Here is a 21,014-nt window from a genome sequence, read left to right on the forward strand (position 1 = left end):
CACTGACACCGCCGCGCCCCCGCGGCTGATTGGCGTGACCGAGAGCCAATCGCCACCCGACCCGTCAGCGTAGCGACCAATGGGATTGGGGCAGGGGCGGGATTAACCGGTTGCTCTCGCGGGGGCTGCTGGGAGATGTAGTTTGCAGCGCATGTGGTGGCGGCTGAGCGGAGCTCTGATTAGGGAATGGTTTGCATTGGAAAGGATCGTAAATCCCATCTCCTTCCATCCCTGCCTTGTTAGGGACACCTTCCACTGTCCCTGGGTGCTTCAAGCCCTTTCCAACCTGGCCTTGGACAATTCCAGTGGTGGGGCAGCCACAGCTGCTCTGGGCACCCTGTACCAGGGCCTGCCCACCCTCACAGGGAAGAATTTCTTCCCAATATTTTGGCGAGCTGCTCCCAAAATATGGGGATAAAAGGAATTCCTGTGGGGAATAACCACCCCAGGCTCACTGGGGCCACAAGTGAGGCAGAAGGATGCCAGGACTGGCCCAGGGAATCTCTGTGTTGTGCAGTCCCACTCCTGACAAACTTTAAATCCTGCTTTTCAAAATATCTAATTCTTTCCTTGATTCCACCAGCTAGCAAGATGGAACTCTTCTTATTCCCTTCTTTACAGCTGTTCTGAACAGAATGTGAAGATTTATCCCATGGCATAAACTGTCCCAGGATGCCAAATACCAGATGGGACCAGCTCCTGCTGCCCCATGGTAATCCTGCCCCTGAGTCAGCAGAAGATGACAATGATTGTTCACACATTCTTTATTATCAAAAAAAAAAAAAAAAAAAAAAAAAAGAAAAAAAAAGGAAAAAAAAAAGAAAAAAGAACGAAACCAACATTAAATTAAATAAATTACAAACATTTCTGAGCTGGTTATACATCATGCACTTACCAAGTAAGGCTTCAGAGCCAAAACACATAAGCCTCACTGTTACTTAAGAGCAATAAAAGGAATATTTTACTGGAAGTGAAAATATTTCACGAGTGTGACTTTGAGCTCCCCTAATTCTCTGCCCAGGCACTTGGGAATTATGACTTTGGCCACATATTGCCTCCAGCAGTGCCATTTACCTGCTGGTGTGACATTTATTGCCAGAACTGACCCAGAATTTGGCCACAGAAATTATATTTCCTTCTGCCTGGGTCATGATTTGCAGGAGAGCCACCTCTGCTCTTTCCAAACCATTTCTCATGACATCCCATCCCATTTTTGTAGGAAGTTCAGGAAATACAATCTGTTTCATGCCTCTGCTCTGAGGATTCCTGCATTTTCCTGTCAGACCCCAGGCTGGGAAATCAACCTCCGGTAATGAATCCTGAATGTAGAGCTGGGAACTGGAATTTCCCTCTTTTAATTTGATGCCACCTCAGAGACCCAAAAACATTGATCAGGGCAGTTTCTTGTTGCTCTGCACCAATTTCTTTCCAAATCAGCACTTTTTAAAAGGAGCACTCAGGCAATACAAAAGGCCATGAGGAATCACCCTCAAAGATAATTTAAGAGACTTCATCTCTTGCTTTTACCTTGTAAAACAAGCTATACATGGAGATTTCTGGAGAAACCAGTGTTGTCTAAGATTAAAATAAGTAATCACCATCAGCTAGTGGGGTTTTCTGCCCTCCTTTGGTTTTATTACTCTCCTGCACCACATAGTCAGAAATTGAGGTAGAGAAATGGTGGCTTGGTTATTGAGATGTTACATAAAACCAAACTGGCAGGCTGCTGCTGTTGTTTCCTCCAGTGGCTGTCTAGCAAGGATGGTTCAGGAAATTCTATTTTCCTTAAAAATGAGACATCTGGGAGCTGCAGGAAAGGCCCAGGAAGCCTTCAGCAATCAGCTCAATAACGTCTGTGTACTTCAAAACCATACACTAAAGCTCGCTTATATTTGTAATATTTTAGAGTTTTAAAACAGAAATAGCATTTTAAAATAAAATCCGTTTTCATGTATTCAACCCACTGGGCAGGCAGGACAACGTGCACATAATTCTTATTTCTGAGTACAAACCTGTGCTATTAGTAAGGAAAAAAATATATATATTTCAGAATTTAGCCCTGTTGAGAGAGTCCTGAGGTCTTTGGGGTGCCACTGGTCCGAGGCAGTGTTTTTTGGGATGCTGGGACACAGAGGAGGAGAGGCAGAGGCTGCAGAGACACGCAGGGGAATTCGGGGGTCAGTGCACATCAGAGAGCAGCAGCAGCTGGCACAGCTGCCCTGCCACACCTCCTGAAAGGCTCTCAGGGTTTGCTTGTGTTTTACTCGGTGGGGGAAACAGGGAGGAGGGAAAGGTGAGGAGCAGGACGGCCAGGGGATGCAATTCCAGGTGGGCAGGAGAATGGTGAGGGACAAAGGCGTGGCTGAATGTCCCCTCCAGCTGAGAATCCATCAGATGGCATCTGCTGAGCTCCTGCTGCCCCAGCCGGCTCTGCCTGCTCAGAGTCCTCTGCTCTGAGTGCCACGAGCAGAGCAGGGAGGATTTGGTAGTTCTAGAGGGTGATGGCCTCATGTCAAACCTGTTGTAACCCTAGGCAGAAGCACAGCTCTCCATGGAGAGATGGGAGAGAGGATTCTTCTCTGGAAGGTCTGGAGAAGTCTCCTCTGGTGGGTCTGCCATGAGCAGAACATGGAGGAGAGAAGATTTGGCAGTTCTGGAGGGTGATGGTCTCATTGCAAACCTGTTGTAACCCCAAGTAGAAGCACAGTTCTCCATGGAGGGGTGGGAGAGAGGATTCTCCTCTGGAGGGTTTGCCACGAGCAGAGCAGCGAGGATTTGGCAGTTCTGGAGGGTGATGGCCTCATTGCAAACCTGTTGTAAGCCCAGGCAGAAGCACAGCTCTCCACAGAGAGGTGGGAGAGAGGATTCTCCTCTGGAAAAGTCTCCTCTGGAGAGTTTGCCTTGAGTAGAGCAGGGAGAGGAGAGGTTCTGGCAGTTCTGGAGGGTGATGGCCTCGTTGCAAACCTGTTGCATCCCCAGGCAGAAGCACAGCTCTCCATGGAGAGGTGAGAGAGAGGAATCTCCTCTGGAGGGTCTGGAGGAGTCTCCTCTGGAGGGTCTGGAGGAGTCTCCTCTGGAGGGTCTGCCCAGTGCTGGCTGTGCTCACAGAGCTGTCTGGGTCTCTGAGTGGAACATGCTCCCAAACATCTCCTAAAAGGCACAGAGGATGAGCAGGGTCAGGGCTGGTGCCACAGCTCGGTGTCATTGTCACACAAACACCCCCAGGAGCTCCGGCCCTTCTCCAGCTTCCAGCTGGGCATGGACAGCATGGGGAAGGGAGGGGAGCTCCTCCCAAGGCCCACATGTGGGTGAAAATGCTGCAGCATTTACAAAGCCTGTGCTGAAAATCTTCACTGATGACTCTTCTTTTGAGCATGAACCAAATTTGGTTCCCTGAGTTCCCCTCAGGTCTGGCTGAACCTGAGCTGTGTGGCCCAGAATGATTGAAGGGCTCCCCTGTGGGGTGACCTACCTGCCCCTCATCCTGCTGCCTTCCAGAGTTCCTCAAGACAGGGATTTAAAATTCTGTTTGCAATTAACTTTCCAAAGCACTGCAGTACTTCCAGATGATTTCCCGTCTAATCAATCCCAATTAATTTCTGCCCCATTCCCATGGCTGCAGGGACCCCTGGCACTACAACTCACCTCCTCCAGGTTCTTGTACTCTGCACTGCCCTCATCCACAGACTCATCGTAGATGTAGAGCTCTGTCTGCGTCGGCCTCTGTGCAGGGAAGAGTTGATTCCACAAATTAGCAGAGTGCAGGGTCAGAAGGAGTGAAAACAATGATTAAGCCGGGCCTAGAAGGTGACCCATGGTCTGAGGGAAATGCCAGGAGAAGGGACACAGGAGGAGTCCTGATGTCCTGATCTCCAGGTGTTTATCTGCATTTCCTATTGCTCTGCTTTGATAGGAGATACCTGAACTCCTCCTGGGGAGATAACTGGTGCCACTGGTGCCAGCTCCAGCTGGTACACAATAAACCAACCCCTGTTTGGGGACAGAGCCTGTCTGACACCGTGCCACCAGCATGGGCCACATTCCTGCCTCAGAATTCCTGCTGTTCTCCTCCCACCAGTGGAGCACTCATGGATGCCAGGACTATTCCAGCTGCACGAGCTTTGCCTTCATTTCTTCATCACTGGGGGCCAAATTCTGCCTTTGCCTGTTCCAACCAGCACCAAACTGAGGGCACAGTGCTGGAACAGCTCCTCTGGCTCTTCCAGGCTGGCACAGCACTCATCTCTCAGCCAAAGGTTTGTGTACAACAAATTGACACTAAAATATTGACACTTCTGAATTCCCATGGAAATCCATTCCATCCCAAGGTGCTTGGCCCATACACAACTGGAATATTAAATAATGTCCTGGATTTAGGCCTTTACCACTTGAGATAAACATGAAGCTTCTTTAGGTAATAAAATGTTATTTTAGGCAATAAAATGTTATTTTTTCATTGTGCTGACACAGCCTGGAAGCCAAACAGGAGAATCCTGTGGGCTGGGGAGCAAATTTACCTCTTCCAAGATGGGTGGGTGGACAAATTCTCTGATACTGGCCAGTGCAAACAAAACAGCATCGTGGATGGTCAGGAAGATGTGACTTGGGTCCAGACCTCCTTCCTCAAAGACTCCCCCTGTGCTGATGTCGTCGTACACCTGGGCTGGAGAAAGGAGACAGCTGAATGAAGAAAGCACAGAAGGAATTCTGGAGGTGTGCGTGGCTGGTCTGGGGTCCTCTAAGCCAAGGCAAGGCTCAGAAGGAGCAGCTTTGCAGCAGAAATGAGTGTGGGGAGCTGTTTTCCTGCATGCTGAGTGTGGAGATGTTTCAGCTTTGTCACCTCCCAAATGAAAGCATTGATTTCACACACAGAGAGAACAATGATTCTCTTTCCTTTCTTCTGTTTTCTCTTTTTATCTGTTCTGGGCTGGTCCAGCAAAGGACTGACATCTCACAGTTTGAATAAAGAACAGAAAAGGATTTGCTGTTTGTCAGCAGCTCAGAAATGGGGGGAGATCCCATGGAAATGTGTTTTTTGGGGATTCTTACCATGCACGTTTGCCAAGAACACTTTGATCCCAATCTTCTGGTAACTGGAACACAACTGGTAGGGATGAGATGGGAGAGAGAGAGGATTAAAACCACTGCTGCTCCAGCTTTGTGTTTATGAATAAAGACTTTTATCAGTGCTGGGGCTGAAGGAGAAAATCAGAGGTGCAGAAGAGGAAAAGCCACACAATGGGAACACAAACCCTGTGGGGAATGACTGAGGGAGCTGGGGGTGTTTATCCTGGAGAAAAGGAGACTCAGGGCTGCCCCCATCACTGTGCAGCTCCTGAAAGGTGCCCGTGCTCAGCTGGGGCTGGGCTCTGTCTGCAGGAACTGACACAGCCAGAGCACACAGCCTCCAGCTGCACCAAGGGAAATTTGGGTTGGATATCAGGAAAAAGTTTTTCACAGAAAGGGTGATAAAGTTCTGGAATGTTCTGCCCAGGGAGGTGCTGGAGTCACCATCCCTGGGTGTGTTTAAAACAAGCCTGGATGTGGCACTGGGTGCCAGGGTTCAGTTGAGGTTCAGTTGGGGCTGGGTTGGACTCGATCTTTAAGGACTCTTCCAACCCAGTGATTCTGTGAATTCTGTGAATTGAGTCACATAAACACCTTTATGTGAGACAGCAGAAGGTCCCTGCACAGAACTCACCTTGCTCAGAGCCTTTGTGCCCATCAGGTCCACAAAGCACACCCCACTCATGTCCAGGATGATGGTGTGGAAGCTGACGTAGGGCGGTGCTGCCAGCACAGGGTCGGTGTCTGCTGCGGGCAGGACGCTGAGGGTGCTGCCACCCTGCAGGGTGGTGCTGGTGCCCTGCAGGGCGCTGCTGCTGCTGCCCAGCTCCCCAGGGCTCTGCCCTGGCCCAGCCCCGGGGCCAGGAGGGCGGAATGTGATGTAGGAGATGCTGGCACCGTTGGCAGTGGTCTGGTTGTTGTTGGTGTCTGTTGGAGAGGCGCTCTCAAAGTCCTTCTGGAGCTCTTGCAAAGACAAGGTCTGAGGCAGAGCAGAGGGGCAGAGTCAGGGCAGGGCACAGGTGGGGTCCTGGCAGGTGACTGCCCCTCTGCCCACTGATATGAAGGGTTTTAATCTGGACTAACTCCAGCCTGGCTGTCGCAGACATCCTTTGTGAAAAATCCTTTCTTTAGGATTTTTCCTCCTGAGAAGATGAGAGGCCTCAGGAACAAAATGTAAACAATGGTTATCTGCTGCTGTGGGATGCAACAGTGGATCTGTGATTGACCCTTGTTAGATGTTTGTAATTAATGGCCAATTACATTCTTTTAGTTTAGTTTTAATGTAATATATATAATAAAATAATAAATCAGCCTTCTGAAACATGGAGTCAGATCCTCATCTCTTCCCTCATCCAAGAACCCCTGTGAGCACAGTCACACTTGGCTGTCCCTTGGGGCTGGATTTAGGATAATTTACATTATTTGTTTATTGCAAAACTGCTCAGAATTGCAAAGCAAATGGGATGACTGAGAAATGGGCTTTGAAAGGGCTGAACTGCTGACAGAGCCCCAGAGAAAGAAGCCAAAGCTGCCTGGTTTCTGCAGATTGTTCCCCATGTTCCCATTGCAGACTCCTCTCCAGCCTCCCAGTCATTCCCAGTTCTGCACCTTCAGGTTTGGGGAGGAATGGAGATGTAGGTGGGGAGGAAAGGGGATGAGAGATAGGAAATGTGGCCAGGAAAACAGTGCAGGAAATCTCATGTCAAGAGGAGCTGTCTGATGGGATTTGGGGCTGTACTCATGGACACAGGGACGCTTTTGGGAGCTCAGAGCTGAGTTACCTTGTTCTCCTTCAGCAGGAATTTTGGGAGCTTTGCTGGTGCTTGTGCTGTGCCCTTCCCCTGCTGTTTCACAAATTTCCTCCTGGCCAAGTACACCTTGCCAGGATCCACCCCTGTCTGTGGGAAAGAGAAATTTTTCCCTTAAAAAGTCTGTTCCAAGAGCCAGGAGCTGCTGTTCCTTCCCTGGCATTTCCCAGCCTGGGGCACCAGCTGGGCACTGGAGTGGGGTGATCCTGATGGCATCCAAACATCTCCTGGAACTCAGGGAACCTGCACATGCAGGAAGAGACTTGGAATAGCAGGATGTCCCCGTTTTGGCAGAGCTTGGAGGAGGAACCTGCCAGGATTTGGGCACAACCTCTAAAATGAGCTCTGCAAACAGCCCTGGGGATCAGGGAGAGGATTGAGGAGAGTGGATGTGACCATTGTCCATGATCATCCACAGCTTAATTAACCCTGTGTAGCAACACAGGAGAGAGCAGGGGTGGTGTGGGACTGGCTTCAGGCAGGGATTTGTTGAGGATTGCTCACCTTGGCTATGATTTTCTCCCGGAATATCTCTGAGTTGGCGAAATACAGCGGCGAGCAGTAGGTGATGATTTTAATCCCATTAACTTCATGGACCTGCACCAGAGACAGGAGCTCAGAGCAAACAGTGGCAAAGAGCAGCATTTTCTCTGAGGGTGTTTTATCTGCAGCTCACCTTGTTGTAGGTTTTGGGGTTCTTGTAGATGTCAGTGGAAGTCACCTGGCCCAGGGCAGAGCCGTTGCGGCTGCAGAAAAGAAGGGATTAGGATTAAGGGAAAGAAAACTGCTTCTGCTCCACATTCCACCCCAGGATTCCAACATTTGCTCTGTGAAAACTCTTACATTTCACCCCTGCAGAGTCTACAGGGCAAAAAAAGTGTCAGCATTTTGAGATGCCAGACTGGGAAATATTGAGAAAGGGCTTTAATGGATTAAAAGTTGTGAGAGCACCTCACACCAGGGCCCTGCACACAGACAGGACTTGTTGGGATCTTTATCTTGTCAGAGTGACTCCGAGAAAATTTAGAAAGTCTCTTTTCCCAGCCCAGCGCTTGAAGAAGGAGTCAGGGCTCTTCATTTCTCTGTCTCAAGGTTGTTTATTGTATATTATCTATAAAAATTTTCTCCTGCCCTGCCGAGGTCTGTCCAGCAAGACAGTCCCGGCATTCTGCCTGCCCCCAGGGCAGTGTTATCTTTTTATACTAAAAACTACCTGTACAATATTTACAATTACTTCCCAATACCTATCACCTGTGTTAGACAGTAAGCTTCTACTCTAAACCAATCTAAAAGTGCCAACATCACAGCAGAAGATGGAGGCCAAGAAGAAGGAGAAGAACAGGACATGCCCAGATTCCTCCGTCTTGCCTCATGAACTCCCATTCTAAATCCCCAAAATGCTACATTTTCACTCTGTGATTAATTCACTATCATTCTACTCAAACTCTTGTGGCTTGTAACTTCTCACACAAAGCTGGCAATTGTTTCCAGCCCTTGGGGTGGTGTTATGTCTTTGTACTAAAAACTATGTGTACAATATTTACAATTACTTTCCAATACCTATCACCCATGTTAGACAGTGAGCTTCTACTCTAAACCAATCTAAAGTGCCAACATCATAGCAGAAGATGGAGGCCAAGAAGAAGAAGGAGAAAGGCTGGACACGCCCAGATCCCTCCATCTTGCCTCGTGAACCCCCATTCTAAATCCCAGAATTTTACATTTTCACCCTGTTATTAATTCACTATTGGCTTGTAACTCGTCAAATAAAGCTGGCAATTGTTTCCAGCCCTTGGGGTGGTTTTATGTCTTTGTACTAAAAACTATGTGTACAATATTTACAATTACTTTCCAACACCTATCACCCGTGTTAGACAGTGAGCTTCTACTCTAAACCAATCTAAAAGTGCCAACATCACAGCAGAAGATGGAGGCCAAGAAGAAGAAGGAAAAAGGCTGGACACACCCAGATCCCTCCATCTTGCCCCCTGAACTCCCATACCAAAAACCCCAAAATCTACTTTTCCACCCCGTGATACCTTCACTGTTATTCTACCTAAACTGTTGTGGCTTGCTGATCTTCATGTAAAGTTGGTAATTTGCTCCATGGGTCATAACCAAACCCACAGGTGCTTTGGGCTCTGTGCCAGGGTCTCTGAGCCCCCTGTCAGGGGTCTTGGCCATCCTGGACAGCCAGAGGAATGCGCTGGGTTCCCACAAGGACTAATTCCTTTTGTGAGCTGGGAACTGTGTGGGGTGAAGCAAATCCCTCGAGGCTCCCCCTTGCCCTGGGATGCGCACGGGAGCGGGAATGCAGGCAGTAAATTGGCGCCTGCCATTCCTGTTTGCACATTCCGGCCAGGACACCTGCACTCCCCGGGGCTCCTGCCACGCGTTCCGCGGGCCAGAGGTCGCTCCTAAAAAAATCACCCGTCCCTCCTCCTGCCCCTGGCACACCTGCCGCGGTTCTGGGGGCCACGAGGTACTCGAGATACTCACAACTGGGTGTGGAAAACCACGACGAGCACAGAGAATCCCACGCCCACCGCCACGCCGTAGGGCAGGCTCAGGAAGAACGCGGAGAGGAAACTCACGAGCCAGACCAGCTGCAGGGAGAGAGGAGATGAAGCGTGGGGATGTGGAAGGAGATGGATGGGAAATGGATGGGAAAAGGATGGGAAAATGGATGGGGAAATGGATGGGAAAATGGATGGGAAAATGGATGGGGAAATGGATGGGGAAATGGATGGGGAAATGGATGGGGAAATGGATGGGGAAATGGATGGGGAAATGGATGGGGAAATGGATGGGGAAATGGATGGGGAAATATGGGGGGGAAAAGGGGGGGAAAAAATGGGGGGAAAAAATGGAGGGGAAAAAATGGAGGGGAAAAAATGGAGGGGAAAAAATGGAGGGGAAAAAATGGAGGGGGAAAAATGGAGGGGGAAAAATGGAGGGGGAAAAATGGAGGGGGAAAAATGGAGGGGGAAAAATGGAGGGGGAAAAATGGAGGGGGAAAAATGGAGGGGAAAAACGGAGGGGAAAAAACGGAGGGGAAAAAACGGAGGGGGAAAAACGGAGGGGAAAAAACGGAGGGGAAAAAACGGAGGGGGAAAAACGGAGGGGGAAAAACGGAGGGGGAAAAACGGAGGGGGAAAAACGGAGGGGGAAAAACGGAGGGGGAAAAACGGAGGGGGAAAAAATGGAGGGGGAAAAAATGGAGGGGGAAAAATGGAGGGGGAAAAATGGAGGGGGAAAAAATGGAGGGGGAAAAAGTGGAGGGGGAAAAAGTGGAGGGGGAAAAAATGGAGGGGGAAAAAATGGAGGGGGAAAAAATGGAGGGGGAAAAAATGGAGGGGGAAAAAATGGAGGGGAAAAAATGGAGGGAAAGAAATTAATGGGGAAAAGGAATGGGGAAAAGGAGGGAAAGTGGATGGAAAATATGGACGGGGAAAATATGGACGGGGAAAACCTGGGTGAAAAAAAATGCATGGGAAAATGAATGGGAAAAATGGATGGGAAAAAGGAGGGAAAATGGATGGGAAAAGCTGATGGAAGAATGGATGGGGAAAAGTGGATGTGAAGGTAGGGGAAAAAGTGGAGGGGAAAAAATGAATGGGGAAAATGGATGGGGAAAAGTGGATGGGGAAATGGAATGCGAAAAAGGAGGGAAAGTGGATAGGAAAAGTGGATGGAAAAAATGGACGGGGAAAATATGGACGGGGAAAACGGATGGAAAACCTGGGTGTGAAAATGGATGGGAAAAAAATGCATGGGAAAATGAATAAGAAAAAATGGATGGGAAAAAGGAAGGAAAATGGATGGGAAAAGCTGATGGAAAAATGGATGGGAAAAAGTGGATGTGAAGATGGATGGAAAAATGGAGGGGGGAAATGGAGGGGGAAAGTAAAGGGGAAAAATATGAATGGGAAAAGTAGAGGGGAAAAATGTGGATGGGAAAAATGGATGGGGAATGGTTCTGTGCTGCAATCCTGGGCTCTCAGACCCTCCCAGCTCAACATGAATAGGCCAAACCCTGAATTCTGCAGCTGTTCTAACGCTACCGTCGCTGCATGTTTTAGAGTGAACCGTCCTTGCTGGGCAGTTTGCCAGGAGCCCCAGCTCCTTTTCAGCCACAAAAGCAGCCAGGGTGTTTCTCCATGGCTGCTCGAGCGCCCACCCCACTCATTCTACCCAAAAAGGATCATTCTGGCTCTTCAGGAAGGGGCTCCTGCAGATCCCACCATCTGCTGCTCCCTGCTCCAGCCCTAAGCAGCTCCTGCTATCAGCCAGAGCAGTTCAGAAAAAATCAGAAATCTCTCTGAAAACTGCCTGAGCACCTGCTGGAAATGGCCTGAACACAGAGAGGGTTTGGAGTGACAGAGGAGACCAAAACCTGCCCCACTCCAGCTCAGAGCTCTGCCATTTGTCATTTTTATCTGTTAGCACTCAAGCATCTCACTCCATATGAGATCAGTCCTGCCCTGCATTGAAACATCCCCTCTGAAAATCATTACCCGCTTGTTTTAATCCCATCCTCAACGTGAATAAAAGCTAGCTTTGACCTTGGATGAATTAGGGTGACTTTGATGACTTAAATATCTTAATTTATGTTAATTTTGTGCGTAAATGAATGAGGAAAATGGATGGGAATATGAGTCCATCCATCCATGCATCCATCCATCATTAGAATTGGTTGAAATTAGCTGTCCTGAAACACAACCAGCACTGAGATGATGAACACCAATGCTCTGACATCACCCAGGAATGGTGCTCCCCATTTTGGGCCAGGACACTGAATCTAGTTCAAATTCCAAGGAGATTAAGGTCAGGGGAATCCCGTTCACTCCATTGGCATCTGCCAGGATGTTCCTCAGGCAGCACCATCCATCTCCATCAGTCCATGTTGAGGGCTCTGCCCAGGTTTTGGGGTCTCTGAAGCCTGTGGGGTCCATCTGTGCTTGGTAAAGGGGCAGCAGCTGAGCTGCCCGAGCCCACAGAGCTCCCCTCTCACCCCACAGCAGCAAAACCCATTCAGAGATGTGCCCAAATTGATAACCCAGCTCTTCCCCAGCACTTGTTTGAGCAGGATTTTGGGAAAGCTCTTCATGGACTCCTCCTGATTGCCCTGATAAGGGGTTTTGTTGGGCCCTGACAGGATATTGGCTCCGTGTCCACACACGGCACTCAGCCGTGGGAGTCCTGTTCAAACACTCTCTTTTTATGTCAGACATTTCCAAATTCCGTTCCCACTCCCCCGCCACCCCCTGCCTGGGTTTATACATCAACCAGTGCCTGGAGTCCTTATCACTCTGAAGGGCTCTCCTCGCCCTGGAGGGCCATTGTGTGAGTTTTTAAGTCGTGACTCGCAGACATTGAGCAGGGCCGGTTTGGCGAGTTCTGGGCAAACAGGCTCCGCTCTTGATTGGCATTTAAACACAGCAGGTAAGAGTTCAGGCTTCTCTGATATGTGCTCTGAGCAGCAGCGTGCTCAGCTGGGCAGCACCATCTCACCCAGAGAGCCAAACTCTCCTCCTGCAAGGGGCTCACAGCCCCAGAACCCCGCTGAAGGCTGTCTTGGGTTTGTCCCGCTCATCCAGCCCTGGCCAGGCGATGCCTCCCGCCAGCCCAGGCACTCACACAGTCCAGCTTGCTCTTCTTCCACAGGTAGAAGGGGTCAGCCAGCTGCTTGAGGGAGTTCTTCAGGTTCACAGCGATGAGGGCTCCCAGCACGGACTGTGGAGGACAGGGAAAGGTGTCAGCCACACCTGGATGTGCCACGTTTGGCAGTGGATGCTTTCCTGCAGCACCTGCCTGCCTTGGGCCAGCCCCATCACAGGGGTGATGCTGACAAAGCTCCCACTTGCATCTGAGCAGGGTCATTTGGCTGATATTTTCACTATAATTTACAATTTTCTCACTTATATTTGCCCCATCACAAGGGTGATGCTGACAAAGACCTCACCTGGATCTCAGCAGGGTCATTTAGATGATTCTTTCACCACAATTTACACTTATATTTGCTCACTTGTATTTGCCCCATCACAAGAGTGATGCTCACAAAGATCCCACTTGCATCTGAGCAGGGTCAGTTGGATGATTAGTTCACTATAATTTACACTTATATATTATATATAATATATAATATATAATATATAATATATATTATATATTATATATTATATATTATATATTATATTATATATATTATATGTTATATATAAAATATATAATATATAATATATTATATACATTATATATATTATATATTACACTTATTTGCTCACTTATATTTGCCCCATTACAAGGGTGATGCTCACAAAGCTTTCACCTGGGTCTGAGCAGGGTCATTTGGATGATTCTTCCACTATAATTTACAATTATTATATATTATATATATATATATATATATATATATATATTACACTTATTGCTCACTTATATTTGCCCCATCACAAGGGTGATGCTCCAAAGCTCCCACTTGCATCTCAGCAGGGTCATTTGGATGATTCTTTCACCATAATTTACACTTATTATATATATTATATATATATTACACTTATTTGCTCACTTATATTTGCCCCATCACAAGGGTGCAAGGATGCTCATAAAGATCTCACCTGCATCTGAGCAGGGTCATTTGGATGATTATTTCACCATAATTTACACTTATATTTGCTCCATCACAAGAGTATAAGGATGCTAACAAAGATCTCACCTGCATCTGAGCAGGGTCATTTGGACGATTATTTCACTATAATTTAATTTGCCCCATCACAAGGGTGATGCTGACAAAGCTCTCGCCTGGATCTGAACAGGGCCATTTGGATGCTTCTTTCACCATAATTTACATTTATATTTGCTCAGGGAAGCTGTGGCTGCCCCATTCCTGCCCCAGGCCAGCTTGGACAGGGTTTGGAGCAGCCTGGGACAGTGAAAGGTGTCACTGCCCGTGGCAGGGATGAGGTTTAAGGTCCCTTCCAAGCCAAACCAGCCTGGAACTGTGTGACTGATTGTGTGATTCCAGCCAGCAGACAGCTCCCCAGGCCAGGAACAAACTGTCCCGTGCTTCTGTTTGCATCAGGGTTTTTTTGGAGCCAGGCTGTGCCCGTGTTTGGGTGTGGAGATGGGTGTTGCAATGGCTCAGCCTGCGCAGATGTTTGTGTTACCTTTGGAAGAGGCTCCAGGTAGATTCCCAGGGACAGCATTGTCACCATGACCACCAGAGCCACAAAGAAACTTGCCACCTGCAAAGAGGGAAGAAAATCACTTCTGCAAACAGCAGGGCTTCTCAGAGCTCCCCTGGGTGAGGTCAGGGGCACAACTGGGCACTGCAGCATTTTATGGGAGAGGATGTTTGCCTCTGAAAACAGGCAGGGGGTTTTCAGATCTCACAGATAACCCCAAACTTCCCAGTCCAGAGTGGGGCTGCAGGTTGAGAGCTCTGCTTCTGTGCCCAAATCAGGGCTCAAAATGGGCTTGGGGAGGGAGGAAATTCTGCTTTAACAGCAGCAGCCCGAAGCACTTGTGTGTGAAACTTCTCCAGAGCTGCACGTGTGGCAGCTACAGCACTTTGTGATCCAGAGGGAATGCAGAGAGGAGAGGAGGAGGAGGAGGAGGAGGAGGAGGAGGAGGAAGAGGAACTAACTTGGGATTTGGCTCCTGCCCCATCCACGGCGAGGGTGACAGAGAGGGCACAGCAGATCACATGGATTTTGAAGAAGGATCCAAAGAAGTTGCTGCAGCCCAGGGCCAGCATTTCCTGTGGAGATGTGGAGAATGAATCAGAAAGGACAGCTGCCCTTCCTGCTGACACACATGGCAAGAGGGCCTGAGGCTGGTTTATGTGGCCAGGGCAGGCTCTGGGTTCCTGCAGTGCATCCCAGACTTTTTCCTTCCAGTAAGATCTGGGCCAGGCCCTGGTGCAGCAGGGAAACCTGGAAGCACAATTCCACATAAACACGTTGTCATCTGTTGACACACTCAGGGCAGGGCTCCATGTGGTATGTGTGGCTGTTGTTGAAAGCTGCCACCGTGCCAGGGATGACAAAAGAGGATTATTTAATGGCCTGCCTCTGTCTCAGAGTATCTGGGTGACACACCAGGAATCCAGGTCTTTCTCTGCTCCCCGAGCAGCGCACGCACCTCAAGCTGCCAAAACACTCAGTCTGGAGGGGGAGCAAGGCACAGAGCCCAGCCTGAAGCTCCTTTCCCTCTTCCAGCCTCTCTCCAGCACACAGGCCGGGGCTCTGCCGTGTCCTTTCGCCCCCTGCATGGCACAAAGCCACGGAGCCTCCTTGGGAGCAGCACGTCTGCTCCGAGCCCGGCACGTCTGAACGTCTTTGCGAGCTCTTCCCTTCACGCCTGACAGCAAAGGCAGCAGCCCCTGGCTGCCCCAGCCCCGCCATACCTGGTTGGGGTCCACGTTGTAGCCATGCTTGGCTGCCAGGGTCCTCCCCATGGCCAGGTTGATCACGTAGCCCACGATGGCCAGAGAGAAAGCCGTGCCCACCATGTCCTTCCACTTGCTCACCAGGGGCAGGGTGGGCTCTGGGAACCTGCACTCAGAGCACAGGGGAGAGGTTGTGGCAGTGTCGCAGACATCTTTAAGTGAAAATCGTTTTCTTTAGGATTTTGTCCCTTCTGAGAAGCTGAAGCCTCAGAAACAAAATGTCAACAATGGTTGTCTGCTGCTGTGGAATGCAACAGGTGGATCTGTGATTAATCTCCTGTAGATGTTCAGATTTAGTGACCACTCACGGCAGAGCTGGCTCTCGCTCTCTGTCCGAGCCACAGATCTTTGTTATTCATTCTTTTCTATTCTATTCTTAGCTAGCCTTCTGAAGAAACCTTTTATTCTTTTTAGTACAGTTATAATGTAATATATATATACCATAAAATAATAAATCAAGCCTTCTGAACATAGAGTCAACATTCTCATCTCTTCCCTCATCCAAGAACCCCTGCGAACACCGTCACAAGACGGTGCTGGTTGAAGGGCTGGAGGGTTCAGGGGTGACACAATCCCTGCCCACACTGCAGAGGATGGGGGTGGTTGTGTCACAGGGCATGCTGACACTCCAGGAAGGGGATTCTGGGGTTGCAGGGAAGAGTGAGGTGTTTTCCAGGCTGGAGGAGGAGGAGGAGGAAGGAAAACTCTCTGGAAGGTGAGTCAGAGCTGCACAAGCTCTTACCCCATGCTGATTTTCCCCACTATCGGCATCCCGTACTTGTCGGGCATGTTGAAGCTGCCGGAGATTGCGGTGGCCACGATCACCTGCAGGGACAGGGAATGAAGGGCTGTGAGCAGGGGGAGCTGGGCTGGCTCCGGGCATTCACCCTGCCACGCTCCCAGAGCTGACAGAACAAAACCAGCACCACGTTTGGGCTGGGGAAGGTGAGGACAGTCCAAGTAGGGGTTATTTCCTTCACCATCAGCATCACCAGGATGCAGGGCAGGGATGAGCATGGGGCTGGCCCAGTTTGTGACCCCAAACCATGTCACACTCACTGTGTAGGTGCTCTACACGGTGGCCCTGCTGAGAGCAGGGGCTGTGAGGCCAGGGGAGGCTCCAGGGACAGCCCAGGTGTCACTTACAATGATGATCTCCATCGGGATGGGCATCCGGATCTTCTTCATGTACTTCAGGTTGAGCTCCTTGACAAGGATCAGGAGCACAGAGCTGACCAGGGCATAGACCAGGGAGGCCAGGTTGGTTTGGGGCAGACCTTTACAAATGTCAATGAATGTCTGAAGGGGAGAGAACAGGAGGAGGGGTCACCGCGAGCCAGACACCCTGGACGACATGGACAGAACAACGGACAGCACTCGTTACCACAATCAACACCCTGAGATGTGAGCAGTGCTAAAAAGGCTCTGCTGAGGGGTCAGCCCCCAGCCCTGGGCCTGGCCTGGTGGTTTAATGCAGTTCTGGCTGCATCAGCACAGGATGCACCCATGCAAGACACAGGAAATCCCAGAAATGGCCAAACCTGCTCAGAAGAAACGTTCCTGCTGCTGACAACTCTGCAAGACTGCTGCTGCAAATCAACACAGCTCACAGCCCCCAGATCCCAGTCCCATTCCATCAATCCTCACTAAAACCACAGGCAGGGCTCAGATAATGCTGCTGGGGAACACAGAATTCACAGAATCACAGAATGAACAGGTTGGAAGAAACCTTCAAGATCATCCAGTCCAAACCAGCCTCAACACCTCAACTAAACCCTGGTGCCACATCCAGGCTTGTTTTAAACACACCCAAGCTCAGATAATCCTGGCTAGGGAACACAGAATCACAGATTTACCAGGTTGAAAGAGACCTTCAAGATCATCCAGTCCAACCCAACCCCAACACCTCAACTCACCCCTGGCACCCAGCGCCACATCCAGGCTTTGTTAAACTCATCCAGGGATGGTGACTCCACCACCTCCTCAGTCCCTGTGAATTCCCTGAATTCCCTGAATTCACAGACTCACTGGGTTGGAAGAGACCTTAAAGATCATCAAATCCATCTCAGCCCCAACACCTCAGCTCACCCCTGGCACCCAGTGCCACATCCAGGCTGTTTTAAACACATCCAAGCTCAGATAACGCTAGGGAACGCAGAATCACAGAACCACCAGGTTGGAAGAGACCTTCATGATCATCCCAGCCCCAACACCTCAACTCAACCCTGGCGCCCAGTCTTGTTTTAAACACCCCCAGGCATGGCAACTCCAGAACCATTCCAGAACTTTACCACCCTTTCTGTAAGAAACCATTCCCCGACCATCCAACCTACGCTGCTGGGGCAGGGATCCCCCTTTCCCCCCACCCTTCCCTGCTCTCCTGGGCCCCGTTTCCCGGGCAGGGGTGGGGGGGAAGGTGGCTGTGCAGAGCCCCCACTTACGTAGACGATAGCTAAGGGCCCGGTGTAAGACGGCACCGTCAAGCCGAAGACGTACTTGAGCACGGAGATGAGGATCTGCAGCCCCGCCGCCGTCATGAAGCCCCTGATGAAGGACTCTGACAGGTAGATGGCCACGAAGCCAAACTGCAGGAAGCCCAGGCACAGCTGGAGAGGCAGAGGAGATGTGGTCAGGGCCCGTGTGGGGCAGGGGGATCATCTGGGAGAGCACACACAGGTCTACAACACACAGGGGTGTCCCAGCAGGGCTAAGAGTGCCATTCTTGGGTTGTCCACATGGAGAATTCCACCCCAAGATCAAAAATCTCTACTTTGAGGCATAATCCACCCCGCCTCAGGGCTAAGAGTGCCGTTCTTGGGTTGTCCACATGGAGAATTCCACCACAAGATCAAAAATCCCAAAAAATCTCTACTTTGAGGCGTCATCCAACCACATTCAGGGCAAAGAGTGCCATTCTTGGATTGTCCACATGGAGAATTCCACCCCAAGATCAAAAATCTCTATTTTGAGCCATCACCCACCTGTATTCAAGGTTGAGTGCCATTCTTGGATGGTCTACATAAAGAATGCCACCCCAAGACCAAAAATCCCAAAAAAATCTCTATTTTGAGCCATAATCCACCCCCACTCAGGGGTAATGCATTGTCCACATGGAGAATTCCACCCCAAGACCAAAAATCTCTACTTGGAGGCATCATCCAACCACATTCAGGGCTAAGTACCATTCTTGGATTGTCCATATGGAGAATTCGACCCCAAGACCAAAAAATCCCCAAAAATCTCTATTTTTAAGCATCATCCACCTCCAATCAGGGTTGAGCACCATTCCTGGATTGTCCACATGGGGAATTCCACCCCAAGACCAAAAATCCCCAAAAATCCCTATTTTGATCCCCCATTCAGGGCGAAGAGTACCATTCATGGATTGTCCACATGCAGAATTCCACCCCAAGACCAAAAATCTCTACTTGGAGGCATCATCCAACCACATTGAGGGTCGAGTGCCATTCTTGGATTGTCTACATAAAGAATTCCACCCCAAGACCAAAAATGCCCAAAAATCTCTACTTTGAGCCATAATCCACCCCCACTCAGGGGTAATGGATTGTCCACATGGAGAATTCCACCCCAAGACCAAAAATGCCCAAAAATCTCTACTTTGAGCCATAATCCACCCCCACTCAGGGGTAATGGATTGTCCACATGGAGAATTCCACCCCAAGACCAAAAACCCCCCAAAATCTCTATTCTGAGCCGTCATCCACCCAGAAGTTTGTCCTCTCTGAGCACCTCTGCCACCACCATCCCTGCTCCATGGAGAGCCTGGCTCCCAGGCACACAGCAGGGCCCTCACCTGTATGACGGCTGTCAGGCAGGCCAGGGTGGCAGAGATCTCCAGCCTGGCCGCCTCCAGGGCCGTGGTGTTCACTCTGCTCTCGTTGCTGGTCTGGTTGAAGTACTGGAAGTCCGACTCCGGGGCCAGCTCGTTGCAGACGTTGCCAACAATGATGCTGATGACAGCGAAGGTCCCTGCGGGCAGCACGGGGAGGTCAGGAGCTCCCTCCGGGCATTCCTGGAAAGCTCCTGGGCTCCACTCGGCCCTTGGCAGGGTCAGGGTCATTTGGGTGACAGAATCGGCGACCCCACAAACCCCCAGGCAGCATTTCCCTGTCCCGAGCAGGCAATTCCTCACCTGGCACCATCTGGTGGATGCCCCCGAGGAAGAAGTAGGGGAGCAGGGGGAAGAAGGAGGAGTAGAGGCCGTTGACAGGAGGCAGATTGGCCAGGAGGGCAAAAGCCATCCCTGCAAAACACGAGGAGAATACAGAGAGCTCCAGGCTGGAGGGAGAGCTTGGGGTCACCGGTAAAACACAAATCCCAACTGGGCACCAGCATCGCCTGCAGAGCTTTGCTGGAGCTGTCATTCCCTCCTGGACCCCCACTCACCTTGTGGCACCTGGATTGTCCCCGCACTGAGCCCCCCGAGGACGTCGGGCAGGATGTAATCCTTGATTCTGTACCTGGGGAGCCACCCCAGGATGGGGAACAGGCGGAAGAGGGTGAGCCTGAACCTGGAGGCTGAACATCTGGAAGGGAGATGCAAAAATGAAAGCAGAATTGAAGGGGGGAGAATTTGAAAATGAAAGGAGAACTGGAAATAAGGAAGGATCTGCCCGGGAATGTCTCAGCCTTTCTCCCTCACCAGATTCTGAGCCCTCTCTTTCCTCTATTATTTCCTTCCTTCTTCTGAGGAATGGAGATAGAATTCCAAGGAACTCATCAGCAGGGTTATTAACCTTTGCTTACAGAATTATTAGCCTTTGTTTAAGGTGGTATTGGTTTCAATCAGACAGCTGAGAAAAGGAAATCTCAGCTGGAAAACATAATAAAATAATCCACACATGCCTACATCGCCAATTGTGCTTTTCCCATTATTAAAAATACAGGGAAACGGGATCCCAAATTCCAAATGCACCCAGTTGTGCTGAAAAAAGAGACACTAATTTAATTTTCTTCAGCCCAATTTGCATTTCTCCCATACCTTTCATCCACCAAACCCCTGAAGAGCACTGTTCCCCAGGATAAAAATGGGATCTGGATTCCCAGTCTAAATTATACCCCTCCAATTCCTGACTAAGTCTGGAATTGGAGAGGTATGATAATATAAGCACTCCCTGTTACCTGAAAAGGTTTCTCAGTTTCTCCCCGACGGGGTAAGCTCTGGTTTTCTTCTCAAACTCCTCATCAAAGAGGCTGACAGAGTAGGCAGCACGTTCGATGGCATAGCGAGGCCTGGCCTGGCTCATCTCTGCATCATTTGGATTTTTAAAAAAAAGAAAAAAAAAAAAAAAAAGGAAAAAAATTAAAAAAAAATAGAAATAGCAAAGGCAAGAATGCGGCTGGAGTTGGCCCAGAGCGGACACCTCCAGCGTCTGGAGCCCTCCCCTGCTCCTCCACCCTAAATAGTTTCCCCGTGGCAGAGAGGCAGGTCCTGGGAGTGGCTTCTCCCAGCTCCAGGGGCTGCTGCTCTCCCGGCTCCTCCGAGGTGATGCTGATGAGCAGGCCTGATGAGCGGTGTTAATGAGCGGGGCTAATGAGCGGTGTTAATGAGCGGTGCCGTGCCAAGGGACCCTGGATTGCCCGGCGGTAGGGCAGGGTTAGGGTTAATCCCGAGTTAGGGTTAATCCCAGGTTAGGGTTAGGGGTGTTAATCCCAGGTTAGGGTTA

At 49.9% G+C, this 21,014-nt stretch overlaps 1 protein-coding gene across 1 annotated transcript; it reads right to left on the bottom strand.

Moving 5' to 3' along the window:
• Positions 1–3,102: 3,102 nt before the first annotated feature.
• On the bottom strand, positions 3,103–20,594 carry SLC26A9 (solute carrier family 26 member 9). Its single transcript, XM_059487992.1, has 21 exons — positions 20,470–20,594; positions 19,735–19,874; positions 19,481–19,591; positions 19,142–19,317; positions 17,769–17,933; positions 16,474–16,626; positions 16,070–16,152; positions 15,286–15,433; positions 14,524–14,637; positions 14,045–14,122; positions 12,516–12,611; positions 9,375–9,481; positions 7,552–7,621; positions 7,380–7,472; positions 6,849–6,965; positions 5,895–6,046; positions 5,702–5,837; positions 5,050–5,104; positions 4,518–4,663; positions 3,646–3,723; positions 3,103–3,150 (listed from the first exon to the last, which is right to left on the bottom strand). The coding sequence occupies exons 1-21, from the start codon at positions 20,592–20,594 to the stop codon at positions 3,103–3,105; spliced, it is 2,391 nt and encodes a 796-aa protein (XP_059343975.1).
• Positions 20,595–21,014: the final 420 nt, after the last annotated feature.

This window comes from Ammospiza nelsoni, chromosome 23 (genome assembly GCF_027579445.1).
Source record: "Ammospiza nelsoni isolate bAmmNel1 chromosome 23, bAmmNel1.pri, whole genome shotgun sequence".
Lineage (NCBI taxonomy): Eukaryota > Metazoa > Chordata > Aves > Passeriformes > Passerellidae > Ammospiza > Ammospiza nelsoni.

Bases quoted from the DNA above. Each gene is read 5' to 3' on its own strand.
- SLC26A9 (XM_059487992.1), bottom strand. From the start codon at position 20,594: ATGAGCCAGGCCAGGCCTCGCTATGCCATCGAACGTGCTGCCTACTCT. The intron at 14,638-15,285 runs GTATGGCGGGGC...ACATCTCCACAG, and splicing joins ACAACGTGGACCCCAACCAG to GAAATGCTGGCCCTGGGCTG. The intron at 5,838-5,894 runs GCTGGGCAGCAG...GCAGGGTGGCAG, and splicing joins CCAGGGCAGAGCCCTGGGGA to CACCCTCAGCGTCCTGCCCG.